The 26029-nt window shown below is 56.1% G+C and overlaps 1 protein-coding gene across 18 annotated transcripts in view; it reads right to left on the reverse strand.

Moving 5' to 3' along the window:
- Positions 1 to 26029, reverse strand: part of DYSF (dysferlin) — a 168494-nt gene that overhangs the window by 31854 nt on the left and 110611 nt on the right. For 10 of the 18 annotated variants that reach the window (XM_029083182.2, XM_029083178.2, XM_029083175.2 and 7 more), the window contains 7 exons: positions 19496 to 19589; positions 18774 to 18851; positions 11468 to 11649; positions 10419 to 10559; positions 8652 to 8681; positions 8278 to 8304; positions 281 to 382 (listed from right to left, as the gene is read on the reverse strand). In XM_029083182.2, coding sequence (XP_028939015.1) covers positions 281 to 382; positions 8278 to 8304; positions 8652 to 8681; positions 10419 to 10559; positions 11468 to 11649; positions 18774 to 18851; positions 19496 to 19589 — 654 coding nt within the window. Of the gene's footprint in view, positions 1 to 280; positions 383 to 1251; positions 1269 to 8277; positions 8305 to 8638; positions 8682 to 10418; positions 10560 to 11467; positions 11650 to 18773; positions 18852 to 19495; positions 19590 to 26029 lie in introns of all 18 variants that reach the window. The other 8 variants (XM_029083189.2, XM_029083187.2, XM_029083185.2 and 5 more) reach the window with 2 other exon arrangements.

Consider the following 26029-nt stretch of genomic DNA (forward strand, 5'->3'; position numbering starts at 1 on the left):
GGGCAGGGGTCGTCACTCTTTATTGTTGCATTGCACTTTCCCAAGTGCTTAGTACAGTGCTCTGCACCCATTAGGAGTTTAATAAATACGAACGAATGAATGAACGAATGGGGCCCATCCCCATCCCTGCCCTCACCCCCTAGGATCCCCGCCCCTTCTTGCCCCCAACCTCCGAAGGAGAAGTTGTCAGCTCTGTCGGCTGTGGATATCCAGCCTCCCTCCCGTCCTCAGGGGGCTCCCCGGTGGCTAGGGGACCCGCCGACCTCGCCGGACCGCTCACCTCAATGGCCGTGCGCTGTAGGACCGGTTTGATCCCCTGAGGGACCATGTAAACGTTGGGTTCCCTCTGGGGTGGCGGGTAGGGCAGGTCTGAGTCTCCAGCCTGGGCACCGGTGGACAGGCGCAGGGGAGGAGAGACAGAGAACAGGAAAGTTAGTCCCCAACCTCTCCAGACCCCTTCCTCCCATCCCAGGGGGCGGCCGGCCCGAAGGCAGGACACGGGGTGGGGAAACGGGCTGGGGAGGGGGAGACGGAGGCAGCGGGGGAGGCAGTGAAGCTAAGTCAGGAGTCTGGCTACCGTCCCAATCCCCACAGGTAGCCCAGGCAGCAGTTTAGCAGAGGATGAGTCCAGTGCCGGCACGAGGTCGGACTCCCAAGCTGACCAGTCACCCATCGAGGCCTGAGCAACGCTACCTGCAAGCGGGAGGGACGGCCAGCCTTGCCCAGAAAGATAAACATATATTCGCACATACACACACACTTATATATGTTTGTGAGGGTTCCAACGCTCCGGGTTTGCTCAGTTAATAACCATACTGTGAGCCGAGTATGGCGCTAAAGACTGGGGCGGATACAAGAGGACCAGATCAGACCCACTCTGCGTCCCACCTGGGGCTGACCAGCTAGGCAGGAGGGAGAGCAGACGTCACATCCCCATTTTACGGAAGAAGAAACAGGCTCAGAGAGGTTAAGCGACTTGCCCTTGGGCACCCAGCAGTCCAGGGCCAGAGTTGGGATTAGGATGGGGTGTCCTGCCGCCCCTCAGTCTGCAGAACCCAGCACTTGGGCAACCTCTGACTCTCCTCGTGGGTCTGGGGGCGGGTGGAGATGGAAATGATCCCGGGGAAGGAAGGCGGAAACCCGACACGGTGACCCCAACAGGGAATCGGATGAAAGCTCTCTACCCTTCTGCTCGTCCACCCTCTTCTCCCACTACACCCCAGCTCACATTCCTTATTCTTTCCAATTCACCTCCTCCCTGGGCCTTGCTCTCATAGCCTCCTCTGCATGGGGAACATCCTCCCCCTTAATGGCCACCAGATGCCTGCTCTCCCCATCTTCAAAGCCCTTCACATCTCCTCCCTGATTAATTTTTAACCTCTCCAGTTTATATCTCCCAACTGCAGCCCCTCCAGTGGCCTGCGATTACTACAGTCCCCTTTGTCGCACCCTGATCCATCTCTGATATCAATCAAGCGGTGGTATTTCCCGAGATCTTACGGTGTGCGGGGCATTCTACTAAGTGCTTGGGAGAGTACGACATAACGGAGTTGGTAGACACATTCTCTGCCCGTAGCCAGGCGGCCTAGTGGTTAGAGCCCGGGCCTGGGAGTCAGAAGGACCCGGGTTCTAATCCCAGCTCCACCACTTGTCTGCTGTGGACCTGGGGCAAGTCACTTAACTTCTCTGGGCCTCAGTTCCCTCATCTAGAAAACGGGGATGAAGGCTGCGAGCCCCCCGTGGGACGGGGACTCTATCCATCCTGGTTAGCTTGTCTCTATCCCCGAGCTTAGAGCAGTGCTCAGCACATAAAAAGCACTTTATAAATATCACAATTATTACTGTTATCATTATTACTTCTGCTTCTACTTCTGTCGTTATCGTTATTGCTTCTGGCACTGCTATTAACCTTTCTGCTACTTCTGGAAAATTGCTCGACACGTGATAAGCACTTAATTACGATAAAAAAGGAAAAAAAAAAAGCCTACCGTCTAGCGGGGGAGCCAGACACTAATCTAAATAAATGAATTACAGAGATGTACGGGAACTGCTTTGGGGCTGAGGAGAGGGTGAATATCAAATGCCTGAAGGATACAGATCCAAGAACATTAGCAATGCAGAAGAGGAAATGATGACGACTGTGGTATTTGTTAAGCGTTTACTATGTGCCAGACGCTGTACTAGGGGCTGGGGTTATCAGGTTGAAGACAATCCCTCTCCCGCACGGGGCTCGCGATCAAGGGAACTGCGCAGAAAAGGGAACCGAGGCCCAGAAAAGTGAAGCGGCTTGCTCAAGGTCACGGAGCCGACAAGTGTCAGAGCCCCGATCAGAACCCGTGACCTTCTGACTCCCAGGCCCAGGCTCTATCCGCTACGCCTCGCTGCTTCAAAATGAAGTCTTAAATGGAAACGGCCTGTTGGAGAAGATAATACACACGATTACCCCCCTACCTGAAATTCATTTAGGCGCTCGTCTCGCTGGAAGCTCCTTGAGGGCCAGGATCGTGCTTGCTAACATGATTAGGACAGTGCTCTGTAGCACACGGTGAGCTGCCAGAAAATGCTACTGACGGATGGACCGATCGATCGTTTCCCTGCAGTAGTGAGCTGTCTTTGAGTTATGCCTGTCCAGGAGCAGGCAACTTCAAGGAAACACCTTTCCCAGAGGGCGGGAAGTACGAACAGCTGGGTCAAAGCCGGGGTCCTGGTTCCGAGGCCTTCCGAGGCCTGAAAGACGGGAGGGCTAGTTCTAACCGTCCTATGCACAACCCGAGCTGAGAGGGCACACCGGGCACACACTTCGTGGGGCAGAAGGGCCCTTTGCTCGTTCTCAGGGAAGGTGGATGGTGGGGCAGTTTCCTCTCCAGTTGAATTCTGGATGTCAGCCCCTGCACCTCCCTGCAGAAGGCTGAATCTCCCTTTCTGCGGGGACGGCATCGGGTAAGGTCTCTGTCTGCTCAGACACATGCCCCAACGCCACTCTCAGGGTGCCCTCCGGCAGGGCGGGAGAGGACGAGGAGGCCGGCAAACCGGAGAGCCACCAAAAACATCTCGGCCACCCCGCTGTCCTTCCGTCCACCTTTCCGTGCTACTTTTTCTCTCGCTCAACCTGGGTCTGATGCCGTGAACCGGGTCTCCATAAGGCCCTGCTTCTCCTCCTCCTCCTCCCTGGTCTTGGGATTGGCCGGCGAGGAAACGGGGTTGGCACGGGCAGAAGATAGAGGAGGTGAAATGCTGGGCTCTGAAAGGAGGGAGGAGGTTGGAACCGCAGACCGAGATCGGGTCGCGGACTGGGAGATTATCTGAGAATCTCAGTGATCGGCGTGGAAACGGATAACCGATCATGGGCTGAATTTCCCTTTCTCTCTCCTCTGCCGGTGCTCTCCCGAACCCTCAGGAGAATAGGGGAGCCTGAGCGATCCTTGAGGGCAGGAATTATGTCTTCTACTTCCAAGACGCTTCCCCAGTTTCTTCGGATCACGCCCGGCACCCTGGCAGACTCTCGATCAATAGTATCGATTGATGATCGACTGATCGGGAGTTAAATGTTGAGCAACGCTTCCCCCGAACTCAATGTGGTCCCAGAGCCCGGGAAGGGGAGGACCTTGAGGGGCAATGAAGCCACTCGGGAGGGCTCTGCAGACTGTGAGCTCGTTGTGGGCAGAGATTTGTCTATTTGTTGTAATACCGTACTCTCCGACGTGCTTAGTACGGTGTTTTGCACACAGTAAGCGCTAAATGAATATGATTGAATGAACGAATGAACTGCTACTCGTTGCTATGCATAATAGCAATAATGGCGGGATTCGTTAGGCGCTATACGCTACACGCTGGAGTAGCTCTAACCAGATCAGCGTTTAGTAGAGAGCTCTGCACATAGGAAGCACTCAATAAATACCACTGATTGATCGAGTGACTGATCAGGTCGCCATTGTGCTCCATTTCTCCTTTTCACCTCAGCTTCCTCCTCTGTAAAATGGGAATTAAGTCCTACTCCCGCCTACTGAGACCGGGGGCCTACCCCAAGTGCTTAGTCCAGTGCTTGGCGCAAAGTGCGCATTTAACAGGTACCATTAAAAATAATAATAATAATAATTGAGGTATTTCTTAAATGTTTACCAAGGGCCAAGCACTGGACTGAGCTCGGGGGCGGGTACAAGATAATCAGGTTGGATACGGCCCTCGTCACCTCGTCTGAAGGGAAGGGAGAACAGGTGTCGGATCCCTACTTTAGACGTGGGGAAACTGAGGCATAGAGAAGTTAAATGTCCAAGGTCAAAGAGAAGGCAAGTGGCAGAGACAGGATGAGAACCCACGTCCTCTGGCTCCCAGGCCCGGGCTCTTTCCACGAGGCCACGTCGCTTCCCTGAAATAGGCTTGGCTCCTCGGGTTGCCAAGTTTGGTCTCAGCTGGGGGTCCAGAGGGTTGTCCCACCCGTTCTTCTTATAAAAAAAAAGCGGGGGGAGGGGGTTGGAGGGAAGGGGGAATTTTTTTAAAAAGAAACCCAGCGTCGAGGCTATGGAACGAGGAACGGGTGAGTCAGCCACCCCCCGAGCCAGGCCAAACACCGTGCAACCACACGGCACCAGCGGTTTCTTGTTTAACATACTTGCCGGTGGACCAGACACACCAGGGCCTCCACGGATGGGATTTCCCACCGCTGCCCGATTTCACGACGGACACCGGTCTGGGGATGGGGTCCCACTTGAGCCCCGGAAGGAGCTGAGATTTGGGCTCCAGGAAGCAGGGTACCGAGGCAGACCCCCTAAGGCAGGTGGGAGCGTCGGCGTGGGACCAAAGAGAAACCGGAATGGGCCAAGAAGAAATCAGGCAGGGGGCGAAAAAACAACGCACCCAGCATAACCCTTCCTTGTCTTTCTAGGGACGCTGCACTCGATGACTCCGTGGCATGGGGGCGGCAGGTGGACACCGATGTACTCTGAACTCAGATGGAGGGGACGAGGGAATAGCGGGGAGGTGGGCCAAGAGGCAGGACCACCAATCACGTGACATGAGATCACCATGGTGAAGCACGGACCTGGGAGTCAGAAGGTGGGCCTGACCTATTTGGGGGGAAATAAGGTACGTCATCGGCTCCCCTGGTTTTGTTCATTCATTCAGTCATTCATTCGGTCGTATTTATTGAGCGCTTACTGTGTGCAGAGCACTGTACCAAGTACTTGGAAAGTACAATGTAGCAATAAAGAGAGACAATCCCTGCCCGCAACAGGCTCACAGTCTAGAGGGGGGAAGACGGACATCAGTACAAGTAAACAGGCATCAGTATAAATAAATAGAACTATATAGACGAAAGTGCTGTGGGGCGGGGAGAGGGGGGAGGAGCTAAGGGAGCGAGTCAGGGTGACGTGGAAGGGAGTGGGAGCTGAGGAAAAGTGGGGCTTGGCCTGGGAAGGCCTCTGGGAGGAGGAGCACCCTCAATAGGGCTTTGAATGAGGGGGAGAATGATTGTCCGGCGGATTTAAGGAGGGAAGGAGCTCCGGGCCAGAGGTAGGATGTGGGTTAGGGCTCAGCGACGAGACAGGTGAGATCGAGACACAGTGAGAAGGTTAGCATCAGAGGAGCGGAGTGTGCGGGCTGGGACGTGGAAGGAGAGAAGGTAGGTGAGGTAGGAGGGAGTAAGGTGATAAAGAGCTTTAAAGCCAATAGTGAGGAGTTTTCGTTTGATACGGAGGTGGAGAGGCGGTAACCACTGGAGATTTTTGAGGAGGGGAGGGACATGCCCTGAACGCTTCTGTAGAAAGATAAGCCGGACGGCGGCTTGAAGTATGGACTGAAGCGCTGAGAGGCAGGAGGTTGGGAGGTCCTTTCTGACCTCCCCTTCTGACTAGTCTAGTCTAATTGATCCTCATGGAACCACACTCCCATCGTGGAAAGTGGAGACAGCCTGGGATGGGGAGACGGGGGCTTGTCCCCAGCAAAACAGCCGGGGACTGGTCCGGACATCTCCCTCCAAGGCAGGCTCCTGGGCCGTGAACGAGGTAGGCCTCGGTCCTGACCGCGAAGGTGAGTGTACAGGTTGGCACCAGCACCCTGTTCTTCCAGATGTCTTGGTGCCGCTATTAGAGACAGAATCTGAGCCTGAAGGGACCGTGAGGCTGACGGACTGGGAATCAGGAGTCCCGGGTTCTAATCCCAGCCATACCCCGGGCCTCCTGGGTGTCCCTGGACCTGTCACTTGACCTCTCCGGGCCTCACCACGTGAAAAACGGCAGAGGGGCGATCCCGGCCTCTCCCTGAGCCCCGGGGCTGTGGCAAGCAGGAGACGGGATAACTAGTAGGACAGTGCTTTGGAGTCACCGATGCACCGAGGAAGGAGGCTGCAGGAAGGCCAGCTTGGGAAGCCGGGTCCAAGCTAATGGGGGCAACCATCACGGCAGGGCCAAGCCACAGCCAGGAACTGGCGGCAGGGAGGGGAGAGAAGCCGGGCAGCGAGGGAGGGGAAAGCGAGGCAGAAGGTGCGCTGAGAGGAGCAGGAATAGAGAGGAAGAAGAGGGGGCACTAAACAATGCAAAAATACTGCAGGAGCAGTGTTGGGGGAGGCGAGCGGGGGGGGCAATTGAAGGTCAAGACAAAAGTACCGCATGGAGAAGCCCCTGAAGGTGGAAGGCCCCAGGTGTACCCAGCTGTGGGTGAGGGGCAAAGGCCGACAGGGAGGGGGAGACAGAAGGAAAAACAAGAGTTACGATCACTCTCCTGCTGACCCTGGGCCAGAGGTCAGCCGCGGGAGTCCTGTCGGCCCAGGCTGTCACCCAAGGCGGGCTTGCAGGTAGCCACCAGCCCAATCGGGTCGGGGAAGGGCTGGTTTATTCCAAACCGCCTCCTCTCTTCTCCCGTTCCCTGCCCGCCCCATCAGTCTGCGACCTCCCATCCCCACCCCTGAAGCCCTCGCCGACCTTCCGAGCTTCACCCGGACGGCTCCAGTCAGCCCCCAGGATCGTCGCTGCCACCGAAGACGCTCACAACCGCCCTCCCGGCCACCCGTGTGGCATAGTGGCTTCAGAGAGCGGGGCCCAAGGGACTGAATGGTGTGTGGATGGCTGAAGGGTTCTGGGCAGAGCTAAGCCTCTGGCTTCTTCACTCTGTTACCGCCTTCGTCCGTTCCCTCTCCTCCACCACCCTGTCAGCTCCTAGTGAGCGTGTGTGTGTGAGAACGTGCACGTGCGCCTGTCCCAGAGTCCTGCCCTTGGCCCCTCTGACGGGACCCCCACCTCTTCACCCCCTTCGCCCCCAGGGCCCAAACCGGAATGTCCTGCAGGCTTGGCTTGTGTGCCTGGCGCCCGCTTTTCTGCCGGCACAGACATGTTGGTCTCGTTAGGGCTCCTCAACAACAATGGTTTTCATTAAGGGAGGGGAAACGGGGAGAGAAAACGCTCTGCCCACTCAGGTGGTGGCGAAGGGGGAAGGGGTCTCCTGCGGCCGGAGTCCGGCCCGCTTCAGATCTGCTGATCACTCGATCAACGATCGGCTGACCTCCGGGCTGTCGACGGGGGTCCGGTCCCTCCCGGGGATGCTCTCCTCTTCCCCCGCTAGGCCTGGTGGTCTGGGGGCAGAGGCGGCAGCCATCTGTGGGGGCCCATCAGGCTGGGGGACTGGGGATGGCCCGGGCGTGGGGGTGTCCAAGTGACCCTGGCGAGGACCTGGCCATTCGAGTGACAAAGGGTGGTGGGGGCAAGGAGGGGTCAGCGGTGGGGACCCACTGCCCAGACAGAGAAAGGCAGTGAGAAGGTCCTCCCAAGGCAACGTGACCGGGGCACGGCCCAGTTCTCAATTATTCGGGGGGAAGGCGGGTAATAGAATTCCCCAGATTAATCCAAACTCTGCTTGACCCGGGCTGCTCTCCTGCATCCCTACCAACAGGTTTGTTCCATCGTCTTCTCTTCCCAACCCACCTTCAGGAGAAGCTGGTGAGCAGGGAAAAAGCCCAAAGGCAGCGAGGAAGCGGAAGCGTGAGCGGCCTGGATAATCCACCCTCTGGATCACCAAGGCCCGGAAAATTGAGCACGAACCACAGTCACCCAGTGCCCTCGCTCAAGGTAGAAGACCGAGTCCACTAGGCTTGGCGTCTTAACCTCAGTCCACCCAGCACCCTCCCGAACCCCGAACCCCATCAACTCCCTGTCTCCCCGCCAGGCCCAGGCCACCCCCATAGACCACAGGGGAGCGGTTCCAAGGATGTATCACCTCCCGTCCAGCCCCGCCCACCAGCGAAGCCACGGGCTCCCTCCCTGTTGCCCCCAACCCAACCGGTACCCTCACCTCATCCCAAATCTTGGGAAGCTCAGACTGGTTTGTTCATCCCGGTTCAGGCCGCCGATTTCCAGAAAGCAGAAAGTGGGGGCGGAGGGAGGGAGAAAACGCATTTTCATGAGCCCAGTGGGTACCCCCAAAATCAACCCTATCTGCACACTCTCAGGGCAGTCCGAGAAGGGTAAGGGGCAGCGTGGACCGGAAGCGAAGCTCTGGAAAGGTTGACATTTGGGGAAAAGGGAGACCCCTTGGCCTTGCTTTCTGCTGAACTGGGGTCAGGGAGAGCAGAAAGAGGTCAGAGGGAGAAGGTATAATCCCACTCCCCTTCCCCAGAGGGGCACTCTCCTCATCCTTGAGGCGGAGGGAGTGCAGGAGTTCCATACCTCAAAGCCAGGGACGTGGTGAAGGGCCGGCTGTGGAGGGAAGGGAGACGCGGTGAGAGAAATCAGCGTGGACGAGCCCCCCTCGGAACACCAGTGGCAGACACCTCCGACGCCCAGAGGGTTCAGAGCTGGGTCGAACTCTGGCCCCGGCTCTGTTCTCGTTGGCACCCGCGGGTGTCGGGAGTCCGAAACGCAACCTCCACCCGACACCACCATCTCTCACTGCGTTTTCTTTTCTCAGTCCCCGCCTAAGGCTTGGAATCCAGCCTGGGGGTGAGGCAGTAGGGGACGGCTGGAGAGCTACGAGCCCTGGGGTAGATAGGGGGCTTCGTCTGAAGGCCAGACCGTCTCTCCTGTAAGGGGAGGAGGCCTGAGGCTCCGCTTTGTTTTTCCAGATGGTATGTGGAATCTCCCCTCCTCACGGAAGCCCTCCTAGACTACCCCTCCAGGCTCAGACCACGCCAACTCAGCTGGGCACACCTCCCCGTACCGAGCTATCAATAATAATTATTATCATGGTATTTGTTAAGCTCTTACTTTGTGCCAAGCACTCTTCGAAGCACCGGGATAGATACAAGGTAATCGAGTTGGACACAGTCCCTGTCCCGCATGGGGCTCCCACTCTCAATTTCCGTTTTGCAGATGAGATAACTAAGGCACAGAGAAGTGAAGTGACTTGCCCGAGGTCACCCAGCAGAGAAGTGGCGGAGCTGAGATTGGAACCCGGGACCTCTGACTCCCAAGCCCGGGCTCTTTTCATCAAGCCAAGCTGCTTCTCAGTCAGGCTGGACACAGCCCCTGTCCCACAAGGGACTCACAGTCTAACAGGGGAGGGAGAGCAGATAGTGTATTCCCATTTTACAGATGAGGAAAATCCCACAGCGTGCCTGTGGCAGAGCCGGCGTTAGAATCCAGGCCTTCCGAATTTCCACCGAGCTGCTTTTGGGGGAAGGAGACAGAGGTCCACAATTCCCTGCTCTCCTCCCGTCTCCCTTCCCTCCACTCCTCAGCCCAACATCCGCTCCCTGCTTCTCATCTCCCATTCTCCTTTGTCCCTCGGACAGCGGTGCAGCTCGAGCCGCACCTTTCCGGGCCGGGAGTCCCCGCCCGAGGCGATCGCCTCTCCCGCTCCGGATATGGGCGAGACTGGCGACGGCCACGAGGCCGTGAACGGCTCCTCCTGGGGTTCAAGCGAATAGGAGGGGCAGGGGGATCGACACCCCGGGGGACTTCCCTGCTGGGGATCCCCCGACCCCAAACCCTCGGCCTCAGGACCGTGCTGGGAGTGGAGTCGGTCTCTGCCGCGGGGAGAACCCAGGGCGGATGAGCGGCGACCCCTGGAACCCCCCCGGCCTCGGATGGCCTCTCCCCACCCCACCTAAGGATTGTAGAGTCCCCGTCCCGGCCTCAGAACCCAGGCTACCACAAGTCTTCCGCCAGAGATGGAGGACTGGCCTCGGTGCCAAGACCTGTGGGCCGATCGCCGGTGCGGGAGAGTTGATCACAGCGCCGGTGGCTGGCACGGTGTTCCTCTCTTCGCCGGAAGCGCTCAATCAATATCACAGCTACAACTGCCAGTAGATCCCCGTTGCATCATCCCCTCGGCCCCTCTCTGGGTCTAATTTCAATCCCTCCAGCTGTAGGCAAAGCCCCTCGGCCCCCGCCACCTTTTCATCGCTCCGTCCCGGAGGTCCGGAGTGGGAGGCGAAGAGGGCAAAGCTCGGAAGAGATGGTAGGTGGGCAGCCCCGACCCGGCCGGACCCTCACCTTCTCTCTCTGGATCAGCTCGAAAGCCGCCAGCAGGTCCCCCGCCGGCTTGTTTTTCTTGGTCACGGGGTACCAGGCCAGTCGCGGGGACCGCTCCAGGCTCGGACGGCAGATGCAGCGCCCCATGAACTCGTCCGCCCCCTGCCGGGAACACAGTGCTCACACTCAGTGCTCACGCCCTGTGCTCACACCCAGTGCTCACATTCAGTGCTCATACCGCAGCCTCAAATCCACTCGAGCTCAATTCGTCCCCGAATCGAGGCTTGGATTAAATTTATCCAAGTTCCGCCTGTTCCAAACAAGATGAAGACCACTCAACTGCCCCTCAAACAAGACACGCACCGGATTTAAACAAGTACAGCATGCCCCAAAATATACTGTCTACCATAATCATTCAAATATAATATAGCCCTAGCTAAGATTCACACCAGAGTTAACCCCATGTAACATGTTTCCAAAATAAACTGGACACCGGATTTGTTCAAATACAATGCAGTCCGAATAGGGCTCCCACCATATTTAAACAAACGGTGAGTGCCATATTTGTTCAGACGTAATGCGTCCCCAAATAAGGTCCCATACTCTATGTAACCAAGTTTTGTACATTTGTTCAACTACAGCGCGCCCCCAAATATGACTTCAGCTACATTCGACCAAATATAATAGCCCCACGATAAATTGTTCACATCAGGCCGAGGTTATATCTATCCACTGTAATACTCCCTGAATATGCACGTTCCACAGTTACCCAGATATATTATACAAACGAGTCACGCACCCTATGCACTGACCCTCAATATAGATACCTATATTTTGGAACATAAACCCGCGTGTTGTGCAGGCTGTGAGGTTCAGAACGGTAATCCCGGGGATTTTTGCGGCCATGTTCTTTTCCAAAGCACAGCCAGACTCATCCTTACCCCACCGCTGTGAGGGAGGGGATAGGAGGGATCCTCCCCACGGAACCCGGAGACAGCCAGAGGCCCAGAGGGGTTAGGAAGCGGCCCTAGGCCACCCAGCCCCAGGGGATCGGGGCCAGCCCCACTCACGTAGGTGTCGTGATCGTAGAGCTCCACGACGATGTCCGGGGGTAGCTCAGCGACGTTGCGGGGGTCCCCGAAGATCTCGATCTCATAGAAGATGAGCGTCTGGTCCCAGGTGGGGTTCAGGGTGTTCTTCGCCACCACTGTCTTCTGGCTCTGGTGCAGGAACGAGACGATCGCGTAGGGGTCTGCGCGGCCCGACGGGACACGGAGAGGAGGCGATCCGTCAGAGCAGGGACGTCCGGGACTCCCGCTTGCTGCGACTCTGCCCCGTCCTCCGGCCGGCAACGAGACCTTACCCTCCCTGATTGACGCCCAGGACCACTGCCTGCATCGGTTATTGCAGACTTTTAACTCCTTCCTCAATGCCTTTGTCCCCCTGCCTCTCCCATCTCTTACCCCTAATGGCCCGGCTACCTACTTCATCTATAAAATTGAATCTATCAATTGCGACCTTCCTAAAATTTCCCCTGCTCTTCTCCGGTCCCACCCTCCTGTTGCCCTCTCTTTGACTCGTCCATCTTTCCCAGAAGGAATTCAAGAGATCTCCCCACCACCTCTCAAAATCTACACCCTCCACCTGCATCTCCAATCCCAACCCTTCAAACGTCATCCAAACATTTGACCCTTTCCCTTCTTCCCTTTCCTTACCACCACCATTTCCACTTTCCAGTGGCTTTTTCCTCACAGTTTTCAAACATACTCATATCTCTCCCATCCTAAAAACCCCTCCTTTGACCCCTCGGCTCCCTCCAGTTATCACCCCATCCTCCTCCTACCATTCCTCTCCAAACTCCTCGAGTGAGTTGCCTCCACTTCCTAATAATAAGAGGAAGAATTTTTAAATTGTGGTGTTTTTAAGCGCTTACTATGTGCCGAGCACTGTACTAAGTGCTGAGGGAGAGATAAGATAATAGGGTCTCACATGGGGATCAAAATCTAAGTAGGAGGGAGGATAGGTATCGAATCCCCATTTCGTAGACGAGGGAACCGAGGCAAAGAGAGGTGAAGTGATTTGCCCAAGGTCACACAGCGGGTGAATGATGGAGCCAGGATTCGACCCTTGGCAATCTGGCTTATGTCCGCCTCACTCCATGGAAATGGTCCTCTAATAAGGTCACCAATGACCGCCTTCTGGCCAAACGCAACAGCTTCTATTTCATCCTCATCCTCCTCTACCTCTTAGCTGCCTTCCACACCGTCGACCACCCTTTTCTGCTGGAAACATTATCCAATTTCGACTTCACTGACACTATCCTCTCCCGGTTCTCCTCCTAGCTCTCTGGCCGCTCGTTCTCAGTCTCTTTCACGGGGTCTTCCTCTGCCTCCCACTACAAACTGTGGGTATTCCTCAAACTTCAGTTAATAATAATAATCATTGCGTTATTTGTTTAGTGCTTACTACGTGCCGACCCCTTCAGAGTTCAGTTCTGGGTCCCCTCCTATTCTCCACCTACACCCACCCCCTTGGCGAACTCATTCGCTCCCATGGCTTCAACTGCCAGCTCTACATGGATGATTCCCAAATCTACATCTACAGCCCTGATCTCTCTCCTTCTATCAATAGCATTTGTTTACTGCAGGCAGAGGGCTTGAGAGTTCAATATAACAATATAACAGATGCATTCCCTTTCTTCGAGCTTACAGTCAGGAGGGATATCTCTATTTGGACGTCTAACCTACACCTCAAACTTAACGTGTCCGACGTCTTCATATTCCACCCTTGTCCTCCCCGTGACTTTCCCAGCATGGCAGACGACACCTGCTATCGTCCCTGCCTCACTTGCCCACAACCTTGGCATTATCTTCACTAAGCCCTCATTTCCTCACCATACTGGTCCTCCCTTCTTCTTCCTCATCCCTGATCTTGGATCTGTACCCCTTAAGCATTTGATATCCACCCGCCTCATCTTCAGCCCCACAGCATTTATTTCCATATCCTTATACTCTCCAATCTCCCCTATCTGTAATTTAACGTTTATCTTCCCCTGTTGAGTACAAGCTTCTCCTGGGCAGGAATCATGCCTCCCATTTCTATTTTATTGTACTTTCTCAAGTGCTTAGCACATGCAACGAGCCCTGAAAAAATACCATTGAATGGAGATGGATGAGAAGAAGGAGAAAGGAGGGAAAGGATGGGGAGAGGAGGAGGAGGAACAGGCTTGGGGGAGGAGGAGAGGAAGAAGGAAAAAACCTCAGTCCAGTACACAGTAAGCACTCAATAAATACCACTGTTGGACTTCTTACTGTGTGCAGAGCACTGTACTAAGCACTTGGGAGAGTACAGTGCAGCAGAGTTGATAGGCGCATTCCCTGCCCACAACGAGCTCACAGTTTAGAGGGGGAGACAGAAATTAATATTAAATAAATGCATTATGGATATGTGCGTAAGTGCTGTGGGGCTGAGGGAGGAGTGAATAAAAGAAGCACATCAGAGCGACACAGAAGGGAGTGGGAAGCGAGAAAATGAGGATTTAGTTAGGCCTCTCAGAGAAGATGTGTCCTCGCTCTGGCTTTGAAGGTGGATAAAGTAATTGTCCGATGGAAGAGGGAGGGGGTCCCAGAACAGAGGCAGGACACGGGCGAGAGGTTGGCGGCAAGATAGAAGAGATGGAGGAACAGTGAGAAGGTTGGCATTAGAGGAGCCAAGTGGGTGGGCCGAGTTGTAGTAAGAAAGCAGTGAGGCTTCAAGTAGGAGGGGAGAAGGTGGTCGAGTGCTTTAAAGCTGATAGTAAGGAGTTTCTGTTTGAGGCAGAGATGGATGGGTAACCGCTGGTCGTTCCTGAGGGGTGGGGAAACAGGGACTGAACATTTTTGTAGAAAAATAATCCAGGCACCAGAGTGAAGTATGGACTGGAATGGGGAGAGGAAGGAGGCAGGGAGGTCAGCAAAGAGGTTGTTAATAGTAATCAAGGCAGAATAGGAAAAGTTGAATTAATGTGGAAGCAGGTTAGATGGAGAGGAAGGGGAGGACTTTCACAACGCTGTGAAGGTTGAACTGACAAGATTTATTTATAGATTGACTCTGTGGGTTGAATGACAGAAAAGAGTCAAGGATAACACCAAGGTTATGGGTTTGAGAGACAGAAAATATGGTGGCGCTATCTACAGTGACGGGAAAATCAGAGGGAGGACAGGGTTCGGGTGGGAAGATAAGAAGCCCCGTTTTGGACACGTGAAGTTGGAGGTGTCGGGAGAACATCCAAGTAGAGACGTCTTGAAGGCAGGAGGAAACGCGAGATTACAGTGAGGGAGAGAGATCGGGACTGGAGATGTAGAATTGGGAAGCATCTGCCTAGAGACGGTACTGGAAGCCAAGGGAAAGAACGAGCTCTCTAAGGGAGTGGATGTAGCTGGAGATGGAGCAGGGAACCCAGAACTGAGCCTTGAGGGACACCCACAGTTGAAGGGGGAGGCAGAGAAGGAGCTCGCCAAAGAGGCTGAGAATGAGTGGCCAGAGAGCTGGGAGGAGAACAAGGAGAGGACAGCGTCAGTCAAGCCGAGCTTGGACAATATTTTCAGAAGGGGGTGGTCGATAGCGTTGAAGGTAGCCGGGAGGTCGAGGGGGATTAGGATGGAGTAAGGGCCGTCGGATTGGCGAGAAGGAGATCACTGGTGACCTCTGAGAGGAAAGGAGTGCCTTCTTAGTCTCTGGATGCTGAACTGCCAGACAGAACATCATGTCCTGGCTGGGTCAGGTCTGCCTTTGCCCGGAGGCAGGGGGCTGGACCTCGTGACCTTTGAGGTCTTGCCAGCTCTGGGATCACGCGTCCTCCTACCTAATCCCTCAAACCGGGAAAATGTCCGCTCTCGGGCAGCCCCGGTCACACCATCCCCCCAGCCCCCGCCACCCAGCAGCTGGGCCGCGCCAGCCGACCCCACTCCGCCAGGGAGGTGTTAACTTGGCGCCGCTGGAGAGAGGATATGAGGAATTACCTTCTTTCCCTCTCTCTTGCTCAACAGCCTGAGGAAATTTCATTTGGAAAGTTGCACTGAAGTGTCCCGAGGGAGCAACAGTACGTGGAGAAGGCCAGGAAGGAGAAGGCCAGGAAGGGGAAGCCGCCCGCCCCGGCTGGACTCTCACAGCCGACCCTTCTGCCCTCTCCCCAGCAACCGGCCTTCCTGAGGAGGTCAGAGTGCTGAGTGGTGGAGGCTGGGACGACGGGGTGGGGCTTTACCCCGGGGCAGCGGGCTACCCCGTGGTGGAGGGCTACCCTACCAACTGTAGGGGTTGGTGTGTTTCACCCATATCACTGATGGTCTTTCTCGGGCCCCAGTCCGGGCCATGTGGCCTCTCTGGTGGGGGCACAGGAGGAGTGGGGAGAGGCGGGGAGGAGTGAGAACGGCCCAGAATGGAAAACCAAAACACCTCTAAGCGCAATCCTACAGGAGCGAAAACTCCACCAGAAAACAGATTCCCCTTATCCTCCCTGAGCAGTGCACACTCGGAAATAACTATGGATTTGGAGCACTTTTTAATGGTAATTTTTAAGCACGTACAATGTGCCGGGCACCGTGCTAAGCACCGGGGAAAATACAGTAGATACAAGCTAATGACGTTGGACACAGTCCATATTCTACATGGGGTTCACGGGCTTAATCCCCATTTTACAAATGAGGAAACTGAGGCACAGAGAAGTGAAGTGACCTGCCCAAAGGTCACACAGAAGACAAGAGGCATGATGCGGTAAGTCCCAGGGTAATTACAGCTTTATGAGGCACTGTCTCCGCTCCCCCTTGGGGTTCATAATCTATCACACCTCTCTTTTACAGGTGAGGAAGTGGAGTCCCAGAGAGGTTAATAATAATGATGATGATGATAATCATAATCATAATAATCAAAGGTATTTTTTGAGCACTCACTATGTGCAGAGCACTGTACTAAGCGCTTGGGAGAGTACAATAGAATTAGCAGATATGACACCTGCTCAAAACAAGCTAATGGTCTAGATTATTATTAGTAGTAGTATTAGTATTACCATCATCATGGTATCTGTTAAATGCTTAGTATGTGTCAGGCACTATTTTAAATGCTGGGGTAGATACAAGTTAATCAGGGCCAACACAGTCTCTGCCCCAAGTGGGGCTCACAGACAGTCTAAGTAGGCGGGACAACGGGTATTAAATCCCCATTTTTACACTTGAAAAAACTGAGAAGCAAAGAAGTTAAGTGGCTTGCCCAAGACCTCACGGCAAGCAAGTAGCAGAGCCGGAATTAGGACCCAAGTCCTCTGACTCCCAGCCCCTTGCTTTTCCGTTCGGCCACGCTGCTCGCACTCTCCCAGAGATCCGGCGCAGCGTCCCTCACGGAGGAAGCTCCCATCGAACAAGCCGAGCGACTCGCTCCAGGTCACGCAGCCATCCAGAGCTAGGACTAGAACCCGGGTGTCCGGGCTCCCGGTCTCCTGAGGGCCTTGGCTCAGGCTGAGGAGCTCTGGGAAGACTGTTGCCTCTGCTCCGCGGTGGATTTTGGATTTTTCTTCCCCGAGGCTTTCTGGGCCCCAGCGGGAAGACGGCCACCAGGACCGAGCTGTCCCTCCTCCGCCATGGCCTGTATTGTACCGCCCAACCTCTGCCTCTGGACAGCCCTGATCCAAACCCGCTCCCATCAATCCTGCTCTTAAAACCCTCCGGCTTCCACGCGGGAGCCCTTCCACCCTGATAGTCATGGTAAGCCCTACTTTACATCTGCCAGTGGTGCCCCCCAAGACCAGGGAAGCAGTGAGACGGACTGTGTTGATCCCTATCGGGCCCGTGGAGAGGACCAGGCCGGACCGCAGCAGCCTGACCAGGCCAGGCTGGGGGAATCCCCGTGAGGGCTACTGATTGCCCCCCATCCCCACTTTTTTACTATGTTCCAGGCACTAAGTGCTGGGTAGATCCAAGCTAATCAGGTTGGACGCGGTCTCTGTCCCACCCGGGACCTACAGCCTCAATCCCCGTCTTACAGCTGAGGTCACTGAGGCGCAGAGGAGTGAAGTGACTTGCCCGAGGTCACACGGCAGACAAGTGGCGGAGCCCAGGTCCTTCTGACTCCCAAGCCCCGGCTCTATCCATCAGGCCACGCCGCCTCTCAGCCCGGACCCTCCCAGCAGATGCTGCTCATTACCTCCTGGAAGGAGGCTCCATTAGTGTGGGACCTGAGGGTGCTCGTTTGCATCTATTTGCATGCTGATTCGGGTTCATTTGCATGTGGCCTGCCAAAGGCCCTGTTCCAAACGTGAAAAATGAGCACAGAGAGAGGAGAGGCTGCCAGCGCACGCCCGGGCACAGGGCTTACGACCCCATCCATCACTCCGGCGACGCGACGCTGCCCTTTGGTGAAATACAGCCGGGGGCCGGGGGGATGTGAGGAGGGGGTTGGGGCGGCGGGGGAAGCGGGGAGGGGCCGTCGGCTGGCCGAAACTCTCCGCCTCGATTTAGCCAACTCTTCGGGAGGCTCCAGGCCCCCGCCGTAGCCGGACCGTGCGGCCCCGGAGAGCCGTGGCCGCGAACTGCAGGCCAAACCCTCTGCAGGAACTGGACTCGGCGGGGCTCCAGATACGCGGGGAGAATGACGGTGGCCGGGGGCCACATCTGTCTCTTGGAAAACCAGTCGTCCCCCCAGAAAATGGGCTACTCACCATCTCCCACCCTCCCAGCCTCTCCGCCCCCATACGCAGAGCTGCGTCTCCTCCGAATCCTTCCTCAACTGATGCGATTCTCCCCAAGAAAAACGATTCCATGGTTTCCCACCATCTTCCAGTCCAGCGGCTGCCATCCCTCTTCCGCTCGGAGAAGAGCGGAACATCACCCCCCCCCCCCCGCCTGCAAAGTCACATCTCCTGGAGGCCTTCCCCGACTAAGATCTCTTCTCTCCTACACCCTCTCCCGTCTGAGTCGCCTCTGCATTCGGATCTGTGCTCATTAAGCCCCTGATATTCACCCCATCCTCAGCCCCACGGCACTTACGTACATATCTGTAATTTATTTATTTATATTAATGTCTGTCTCCCCATCTAGACCGTAAGCTGCTTGCGGGCAGAGAACGTGCCTACCAACTCCGTTATATTGGGCTCTCTCAAGTGCTCAGTGCGGTGCTCTGCCCGCGGCAAGTACTCAGATACGATTGATTGATTCTCTCTCGAGTCTCACTTAGATCCCTCCAGTCTCCAGGGAGAGGCAGAGTCGGGGAAGAGGAGTCCGTGGTCCAGCCCACACCCCTCCCCGGGTGTCCTAGAGACCTGGAGTTTTTTGTATACCAGACCCCCTACCCCTCCCAGCCCACCGGGTCAGGCCTGAGCTTGTTCACAGCTAGAGCTTCGGCACGTACCTGAGAAGCTGTCTTTGTCCATGGCTATTAGGTCCCGGGCCTGGTACATGTAACAGCGCAGATGGTATCTGTTCCCGCCTTCATCCCAGGGGGAGAGAGAGAAAAAAGGGGCAAGGTGAGTTTCTAGGAGACCAAGCACCACCCAGGAGGGAGGAGGGACAACCGGACGGGGAACCAGACCGGGGAGAAGCAGGTCAACAACTCTCCCTCTGCCTCCCCGACCCTGATGCGGGATAATCCAGAACAACGTGACACATGCGAAATGGAAGTGGCGCAGAGGGCAGGCGGCCCTGCGTCGACGGATGGGGAGGGATGAGTGACCCACAGAGAGAAAGAGAGAGACAAAGCAGACAGATGGTTCCAGAAGGTTGGGAAGAAGGGGCAGGCTTCCAGCTGGTAGGAACCTGCTACGGATAATCCACACCGCAGATAATCCACCCCCTGGTTCGGAAACACCCCAGATAATCCAAAATCGACGGTCACCGGGGAGAGAGTCCAGCACATCGATGGCTCAGCTGCCCAATCTCGCTAACTCCGGTCCCCGGGTCTCCTCTTGCCCGCCCTCCCAACGTGCACTCAACTCCAGAACCGGGGAGAGGGAAGGAGAGAGCCGGGGAGGAGGAAGATTGGTCCAGGGCCGGCTCCTCGTGGCCGGCTCTGGTGGGAGAAGAGGGGGCCCAGAGCCGGCTGCCACTCCTCCCTCCCCGGCCAGGGTCACTCACAGTCGAAGATGCAGGAGATGGTGGGCCTGTTCACCCCAAAGCTCAGAGTGGAAACGGATTTCGAATCATCGCTCCTGTCGTCCACCACGCCGCCCTGAGGGGAGAGAGCCCGGTTGATGGTGGGGGAGGCTCAGATTAATAATAACGATGGCATTTGTTAAGCGCTTACTATGTGCCGAGCACTGTTCTAAGCGCTGGGGGAGATAGAGGGTCATCAGGTTGTCCCGCCTGAGGGTCACAGTTAATGCCCATTTTCCAGATGAGGTAACTGAGGCACAGAGAAGAGAAGTGACTTGCCCACAGTCACACAGCTGACAAGTGGCAGAGCCGGGATTCGAACTCACGAACTCTGACTCCCAAGCCCGTGCCCTTTCCACTGAGCCACGTGCTCAGTGTCCCCTGCACCCCCTCTTTACCACAGCGGTCGCCCTGCCGAGACACGGACCCCTGGAGCGTGTGCCTCGCCCTGCTGGGTGACCTCGGGCCAGTCACTTTCCATCTCCGGGCCTCGGTTTCCTTGTAAAATGAGGATGCGATTACTGTCCTCCCCCTTACTTAGACTGTGAGCCCCACGCGGGACAGGGACTGTTTTTAATCCGATCATCTTGATCTAACTCCAGTGCTCAGCACAGTGCCTGCCACTTAGTAAGTGCTTAACAAATACCATCATTATCATCTTACAGGTAGAGAAGTGGCGGCCGGAGAAAGGGGCAGCGGCAGGCCCTCTACCCCCTAAATCCCTCATGGGTCAATCCCCCGTCCACCCTGTGTTCCCTGTCTGTCCCACCCAGCCCACATACCCCTGCGGCGTACAAACCCTAGTCTTGCAGTTGGCACAAACGGATTTCCCAGCCTACGGTACCTCTTTCAACTTGTCCCACCTCCCCAGGGTCCCCCGACTGCGGCCCAGGGGATGCCGGGAGATGACGGGAGAGTCGGGTGGAGGGGTTGGAAGGGGAGGAAGTGTCCCCAGGGAGATGGGCTGGGGATCATGGGAGAGAGGGGGCAATGCCGTTCTGGGGGGTCTGACCACCGGGATCGTGGCTGGGGGGGATTGAGGGGAACGAATCCTGTGCCCAAACCCCCCACAGGCACAGGACTGGTCTGGAGGTTGACACTCTAACCCCTGACCCTCCTCCTCCTTCCCACCCCCAGGCTCTCACAGATTCCTGTTCGCCACCCCCAGGCCCAAACTACTTGCTCCATCCCCCCCCTGCTAGGGGTCCTGGAGGGCAGGGAGAGGGAAGGGCTAGTAGAGTCCGAGACGTATCCCACCCCGGCATCCCCACGTATCCCCCAAGTCTGGTCGATGGACAGCAAGATGCGATCTACATCACGGCATTCGGGGTCTCCGCTGCCGCCCAACAATAACACGACTGTGGTATTTGTCGAGCGTCTGCTATGTGCCCAACGCCGTACCAAGCGCTGGGGTGGATACAAGAAAATTGGGTTGGACTCAGTCCCGCCCACGCGGGGCTCACAGTCTCAATCCCCATTTTACAGACGAGGTAACGGAGACATAGAGAAGTGACTTGCTCGAGGTCACACGGCGGACGAGTGGCGGGGCCGGGAATAGAACCCAGGACGGTCTGACTCCCAAGCCCGGGCTTCATCCACTACACCACGCTGCTTCTCACAGTCTCACGGGAGGGTCAGCCCCGAGTCAACTCGGGCCTCAGACTCTGGGATCCTCGCAGGGGGGCTTCGTGGGGCGATCTGGTGGGCTACCTTGAGGGGTGGACCACAGGGTGGGCCGAGAGAGGCCAGAGAGGGGGAGAGGGGAGCCAACTAGAGCCAGGGTGTAGGATTCACAGATGGTCTCAGAACTGGGCGCCAGGGCTCCTGGGTTCTCTCGGCTGCTGTGTGACCTCGGGTGAATTGTTTGTCCTCTCTTGGCCTCGCCCTGTCCCTCCCTACCCTGGAGGGACACGAGGAGGAATCAGCGGGCAGGGCGCTCCGCTCTTCAGACGACAGTGATGCTGAGAGTCCCTCCTCCCCCCCGAAGTCTCAACTCTCACCGGTCTTCAACAACGGCAACGACAAGAACTGCGGTATTTGTTAAGCACCTCCTAGGAACCGAGCACTGTGTTAAGCACTGGGGCAGATTCAAGATAATCAGGTTGGACAGTCCCTGTGCCACAAGGGGCTCACAGACTAAGGAGGAGGAAGAATAGGCACTTAAACCCCTCTTCAGAGATAAGGAAACTGAGGCCCAGAGAAGCAAAGCGACTTACTCTACGTCTCCCAGCGGGCAGTCCTGAGATTAGAACACGGCCTAAGATCTTTCCACTAGGCCACACCGGTTAATGGTTTGGGTATTCGTTAAGTGCCGGGCACTGTACTGAGCGCTGGGGTAGATCACAGGTGATTGGGTTATACCCAGTCCCTGCATGGGCCTCACAGTCTTAATCCCCATTTTGCAGGCAACTGGGGCCCAGAGAAGTAAAGTGACTGGTCCCAGGTCACACAGCAGACAAGTAGGGGAGGCGGGATTAGAACCCACATCCTCTGACTCCCAGGCCCGGTGACCGGGGAGATCCAGCCCCTGCCACTGGCCAAGCTCCCTAGGGAATAGGGGGTTCACTCTTCACTGCCCCCTCTTCAAGAGGCAGGTTGGCCAGAGGTCTGCCCCATAATGGGGGAGCATATCTAGCTCTGACCCTTCCTTTTCCTCCTTTGCACGTCTCTGCTCCATTCCAGCGTGCACAGATGAGGAAACTGAGGCCCGGAGAAGCGAAGTGACTTGCACAAGATCACCCAGCAGGCCAGTGGCGGAGTGTGGGGTTTAGAACCCAGATCCTCTGACTCCCTTCCCGGCGCTCTTTCCTCTGGGTCACGCTGATCGTGTGAGTCCGCTGTGATTCTACGCTTGGTGCTCCTGCCCCTTATAATAATAATTATTATGACATCTGTTAAGCACTTACTATGAGACAAGCCCTGTTCTAAGCACTAGGGTAGATACGAGATAGTCAGGTTGTCCCACGTGGGACTCACGGTCTATTTCCCCATTTTACAGATGAGGTAACCGAGACACGGAGAGGTTAAGTGGCTGGTCCAAGGTCACCCAGCAGACTAGCGGCAGAGCCGGGATTAGAACCCACGTCCTCTGACCGCCAAGCCTGTGCTCTCGCCACTAAGCCAAGCTGCTTCTCCGGTGGTATTTGTTAAGCGCTTACTATGTGCCAGGGATTGTACTAAGTGAGGTGGGCAAAAGTTAAACAGGGTTGGACACAGTCCCCGTCGCCCATGGGGATCACGGTCCCGATCCCCATTTTACAGCTGAGGTAACCGAGGCCCAGAGAAATGAAGTGACTTGCCCAAGGTCACACAGTAGACGAGTGGCGGAACCGGGATTAGGACGCATGACCTTCTGAGTCCCAGGTTCACGCTCTACCCACTACACCACGCCGCTTCCCTTGAGTTTTGTGTTCACCCAAGTGAGTGGCTCAATTCCCCTGCCCCATTCATTCCATGGTATTGATTGAGCGCTTACTATGTGCAGAGCACCGTACGAAGCGCTCGGGATGGACAAATCGGTAACCGATATAGAGACGGTCCCTGCCCTTTGACGGGCTTACGGTCTAATCGGGGGAGACGGACGGACGAGGACGATGGCAATAAATAGAGTCGAGGGGAAGAACATCTCATTAAAACAATAGCCAATAAATAGAATCAAGGTGATGTACATCTCATTAACAAGATAAATAGGGCAATGAAAAGGGCATGCCGACGTGCCCGCTCCCGTCCTCTGCCCCCGCCAACCGCCTCCATCACCCCTAGCCCAGGAAACCCTTCTCTCCCATCATCTCTCCCACCGAAGCAGGTGGGTGGGGAGGGAGGAGTCCATCCCTGCTGACCCACCCCCCGCCCCCGGCCCAGCCCCAGACCCGAAGGGCAGCACTCTCACGAATGCAGCTGCTGGGGAAGGCAGAGCAGGAGGAGGATGAGGAGGAGGAGGAGGGGAAGACTGGATCCCAAGCCCAGATTGCAGGCCCCCCCCCCCCACTCCACGTGGGGTGCCCGCTGTGGGCCGGCCGCTGGGTGGGGGCCCCCGGGCTGACCGTTGTGGGACACAGGGTGATGCTGGAATCGGGCGAACGTAAAACTCCAGGGGCGAGAGCACCCACCGCAAATGTAAAACGGGGATCAAGACTGCGAGCCCCACGTGGGACGACCTGATTCCCCTGTGTCTACCCCAGTGCTTAGAGCAGCGCTCCGCACATAGTAAGCGCTTAACAGATACCAACATTACGGAATCACAGAGGACTCACACGAGCCTAGGAGAAAGATCACAGGCCTGGGAGTCGGGGGACGTGGGCTCCGACTCCCCGCTCCACCACTGGCCTACTGGGTGACCTTGGACAAGTCACTCCACTTCTCCTGGCCTGAGTTAACTCTTCGGTAATTCATTACCTGTTTTTCCTCCTATTTTGACCGTGAGCCCCACGTAGGACAGGGACTACGTCTAACCTCATTATCTTGTATCCATCCCGGTGCTTGGCACTTAGTGAGAGCTTAACAGATACCATTACCGTTTCTATCATTGTTATAATAATAGCACCGAACTTACGTACATATCTAGAATTTATTTATATTAATGTCTCTCTGCCCCTCCGGACTGTAAGCTCACTGTGGGCAGGGACTGTGTCTACCAACTCTGTTGTACTCTCCCAAGCACTCAGTACAGGGCCCTGCACACAGTAAACACTCAATAAATACAATCGAATGATCGGTATTGTTATTTACTATTATTATTCTCATCAGAGGCCTAAATGCTGATGGAGCTCTGAAGAGACAGAGCATGAATTTGGGAAAGCTTCCTGGAGGAGCCCAACTTTCAGCTCTATTTCCAAGAAGGGACGAACGCGGATTGGACACCGGGACCGATGTCAACACCGAGGGGTTTTGGCGGAAAGAGCCTGGAAGAGGGGAGGCACGAGCTCTAACCCCCGTCCCGGCCTGCTGGGCAACCCCAGTCGAGCTCTTTCCCTCTCTGGGCCTCACCTACAAGACGGACCTGCCTCTGAGGCGGGGCACCGTGAGGGGGGTCATCAGAAGCTCAAGTTGAGACGACGCCTGGGGCCGGCCGGGTAGTAGCCAAGGGACGCAGTTCCAGTTGGGGAGGGGGCTACGCTGGGCCAAACGCTGTCCTAAGCGTTACACTAAAAGGACAGGAGTCTGACCTTGACCTGAACTTGGGAGGGACATAGGGCGGACCGGGCGAGCCCTCCTCGTCGGCAAGCCGCCCGAGTAGGAGCCTAACGGGGGGGGGGGGGGGGGGCGGCGCGTGCCTGCCAGGCCCGGAAGCTGGGCATGGGGGGCTGTGACTGGGGCTTTCAAAGGGCCAAAGGGGCGAGTAGACGGGGGGCTTCCGAACAGGAGTGCGAAGACACAGTTTCCCACGGTGTGGACAGAGAGGAGCGGAGTGCGCCCGAAAGGGGAAGGTCAGCAGCGGGCAATAGCGACCCCAGAGTTGGGGTGGGGAGAGAGGGAGGTTGGGGGGAGCAGAGGGGAGGAAGGAGGGGAGGTCGGTGCGGTGGGAAGGAGGAGGTCTGGAGGGAAGGCCGAAAGGGAAGCCGGAGGGGAGACTGGTGGGGCAGGAGGGAGGCCGGAATGGAGGCCGAAAGGGAAACCGGAGGGGTGACCGGAGAGGGACGAGGGAGACTAGAGGAGAGTAAGGAGGAAAAGTCAGAGGGGAGGCTGGACAGGCTGGAGGGAGGACAGAGGGGAGGTCAGAGAGGAAGCTGGAAGGGCCAGCGAGGCCGGAGGGGTGGGAGGGAGGGCAAATTTCCGACGTTTAATGGGGTGGAGTTGTGGGGTGGTTTGGGTCCTGCTGGGGAGGGAGAAATCCCAATCCTCACCCCGAGTCTGAAGGCCAGCAGCGGCAGTCTGTGGGGCAGGGAAGGATGGCCAGACTGACCCTTCTTCTTAATCAATCCATCAGGGTTATTTATTGAGTGCTTACCGTTTGTGGAGCCCTATTCTAAGGACTTGGGGGAGTTCAGTGGAAAGAGCACAGGCTTGGGAGTCAGAGGACGTGGGTTCTAATCCCGGCTCCGCCACCTGTCGGCTGTATGACCTTGGGCAAGTCACTTCGCTTCTCTCTGCCTCAGTTACCTCATCGGTAAAATGGGGATTAATAATAATAATACTGTTGGTATTTGTTAAGCGCTTATTATGTGCAGAGCACTGTTCTAAGCGCTGGGGTAGATACAGGGTAATCAGGTTGTCCCACGTGAGGCTCACGGTTAATCCCCATTAATGAGCCACGCCGATTAAGACTGTGAGCCCCACGTGAGACAATCTGATTACCTTGTATCTTCCCCAGAGCTTAGAACACCGTAAGCGCTCAACCAACACCATCATCATCATCATCATCATCATCATTATTATTATTACAGTACAACAGACTTGGGAGACATGTTCCCTGCCCACAGTAAAATTACAGCCTATGTCCCTCCCTTAGCGTAATGCTTAGGACAGTGATTGGCACAGACTAGGGTCTCAACAAATACCACAGTTCTTATTCTCTCG

The sequence above is a fragment of the Ornithorhynchus anatinus genome, chromosome 18 (genome assembly GCF_004115215.2).
Source record: "Ornithorhynchus anatinus isolate Pmale09 chromosome 18, mOrnAna1.pri.v4, whole genome shotgun sequence".
Taxonomy (NCBI): domain Eukaryota; kingdom Metazoa; phylum Chordata; class Mammalia; order Monotremata; family Ornithorhynchidae; genus Ornithorhynchus; species Ornithorhynchus anatinus.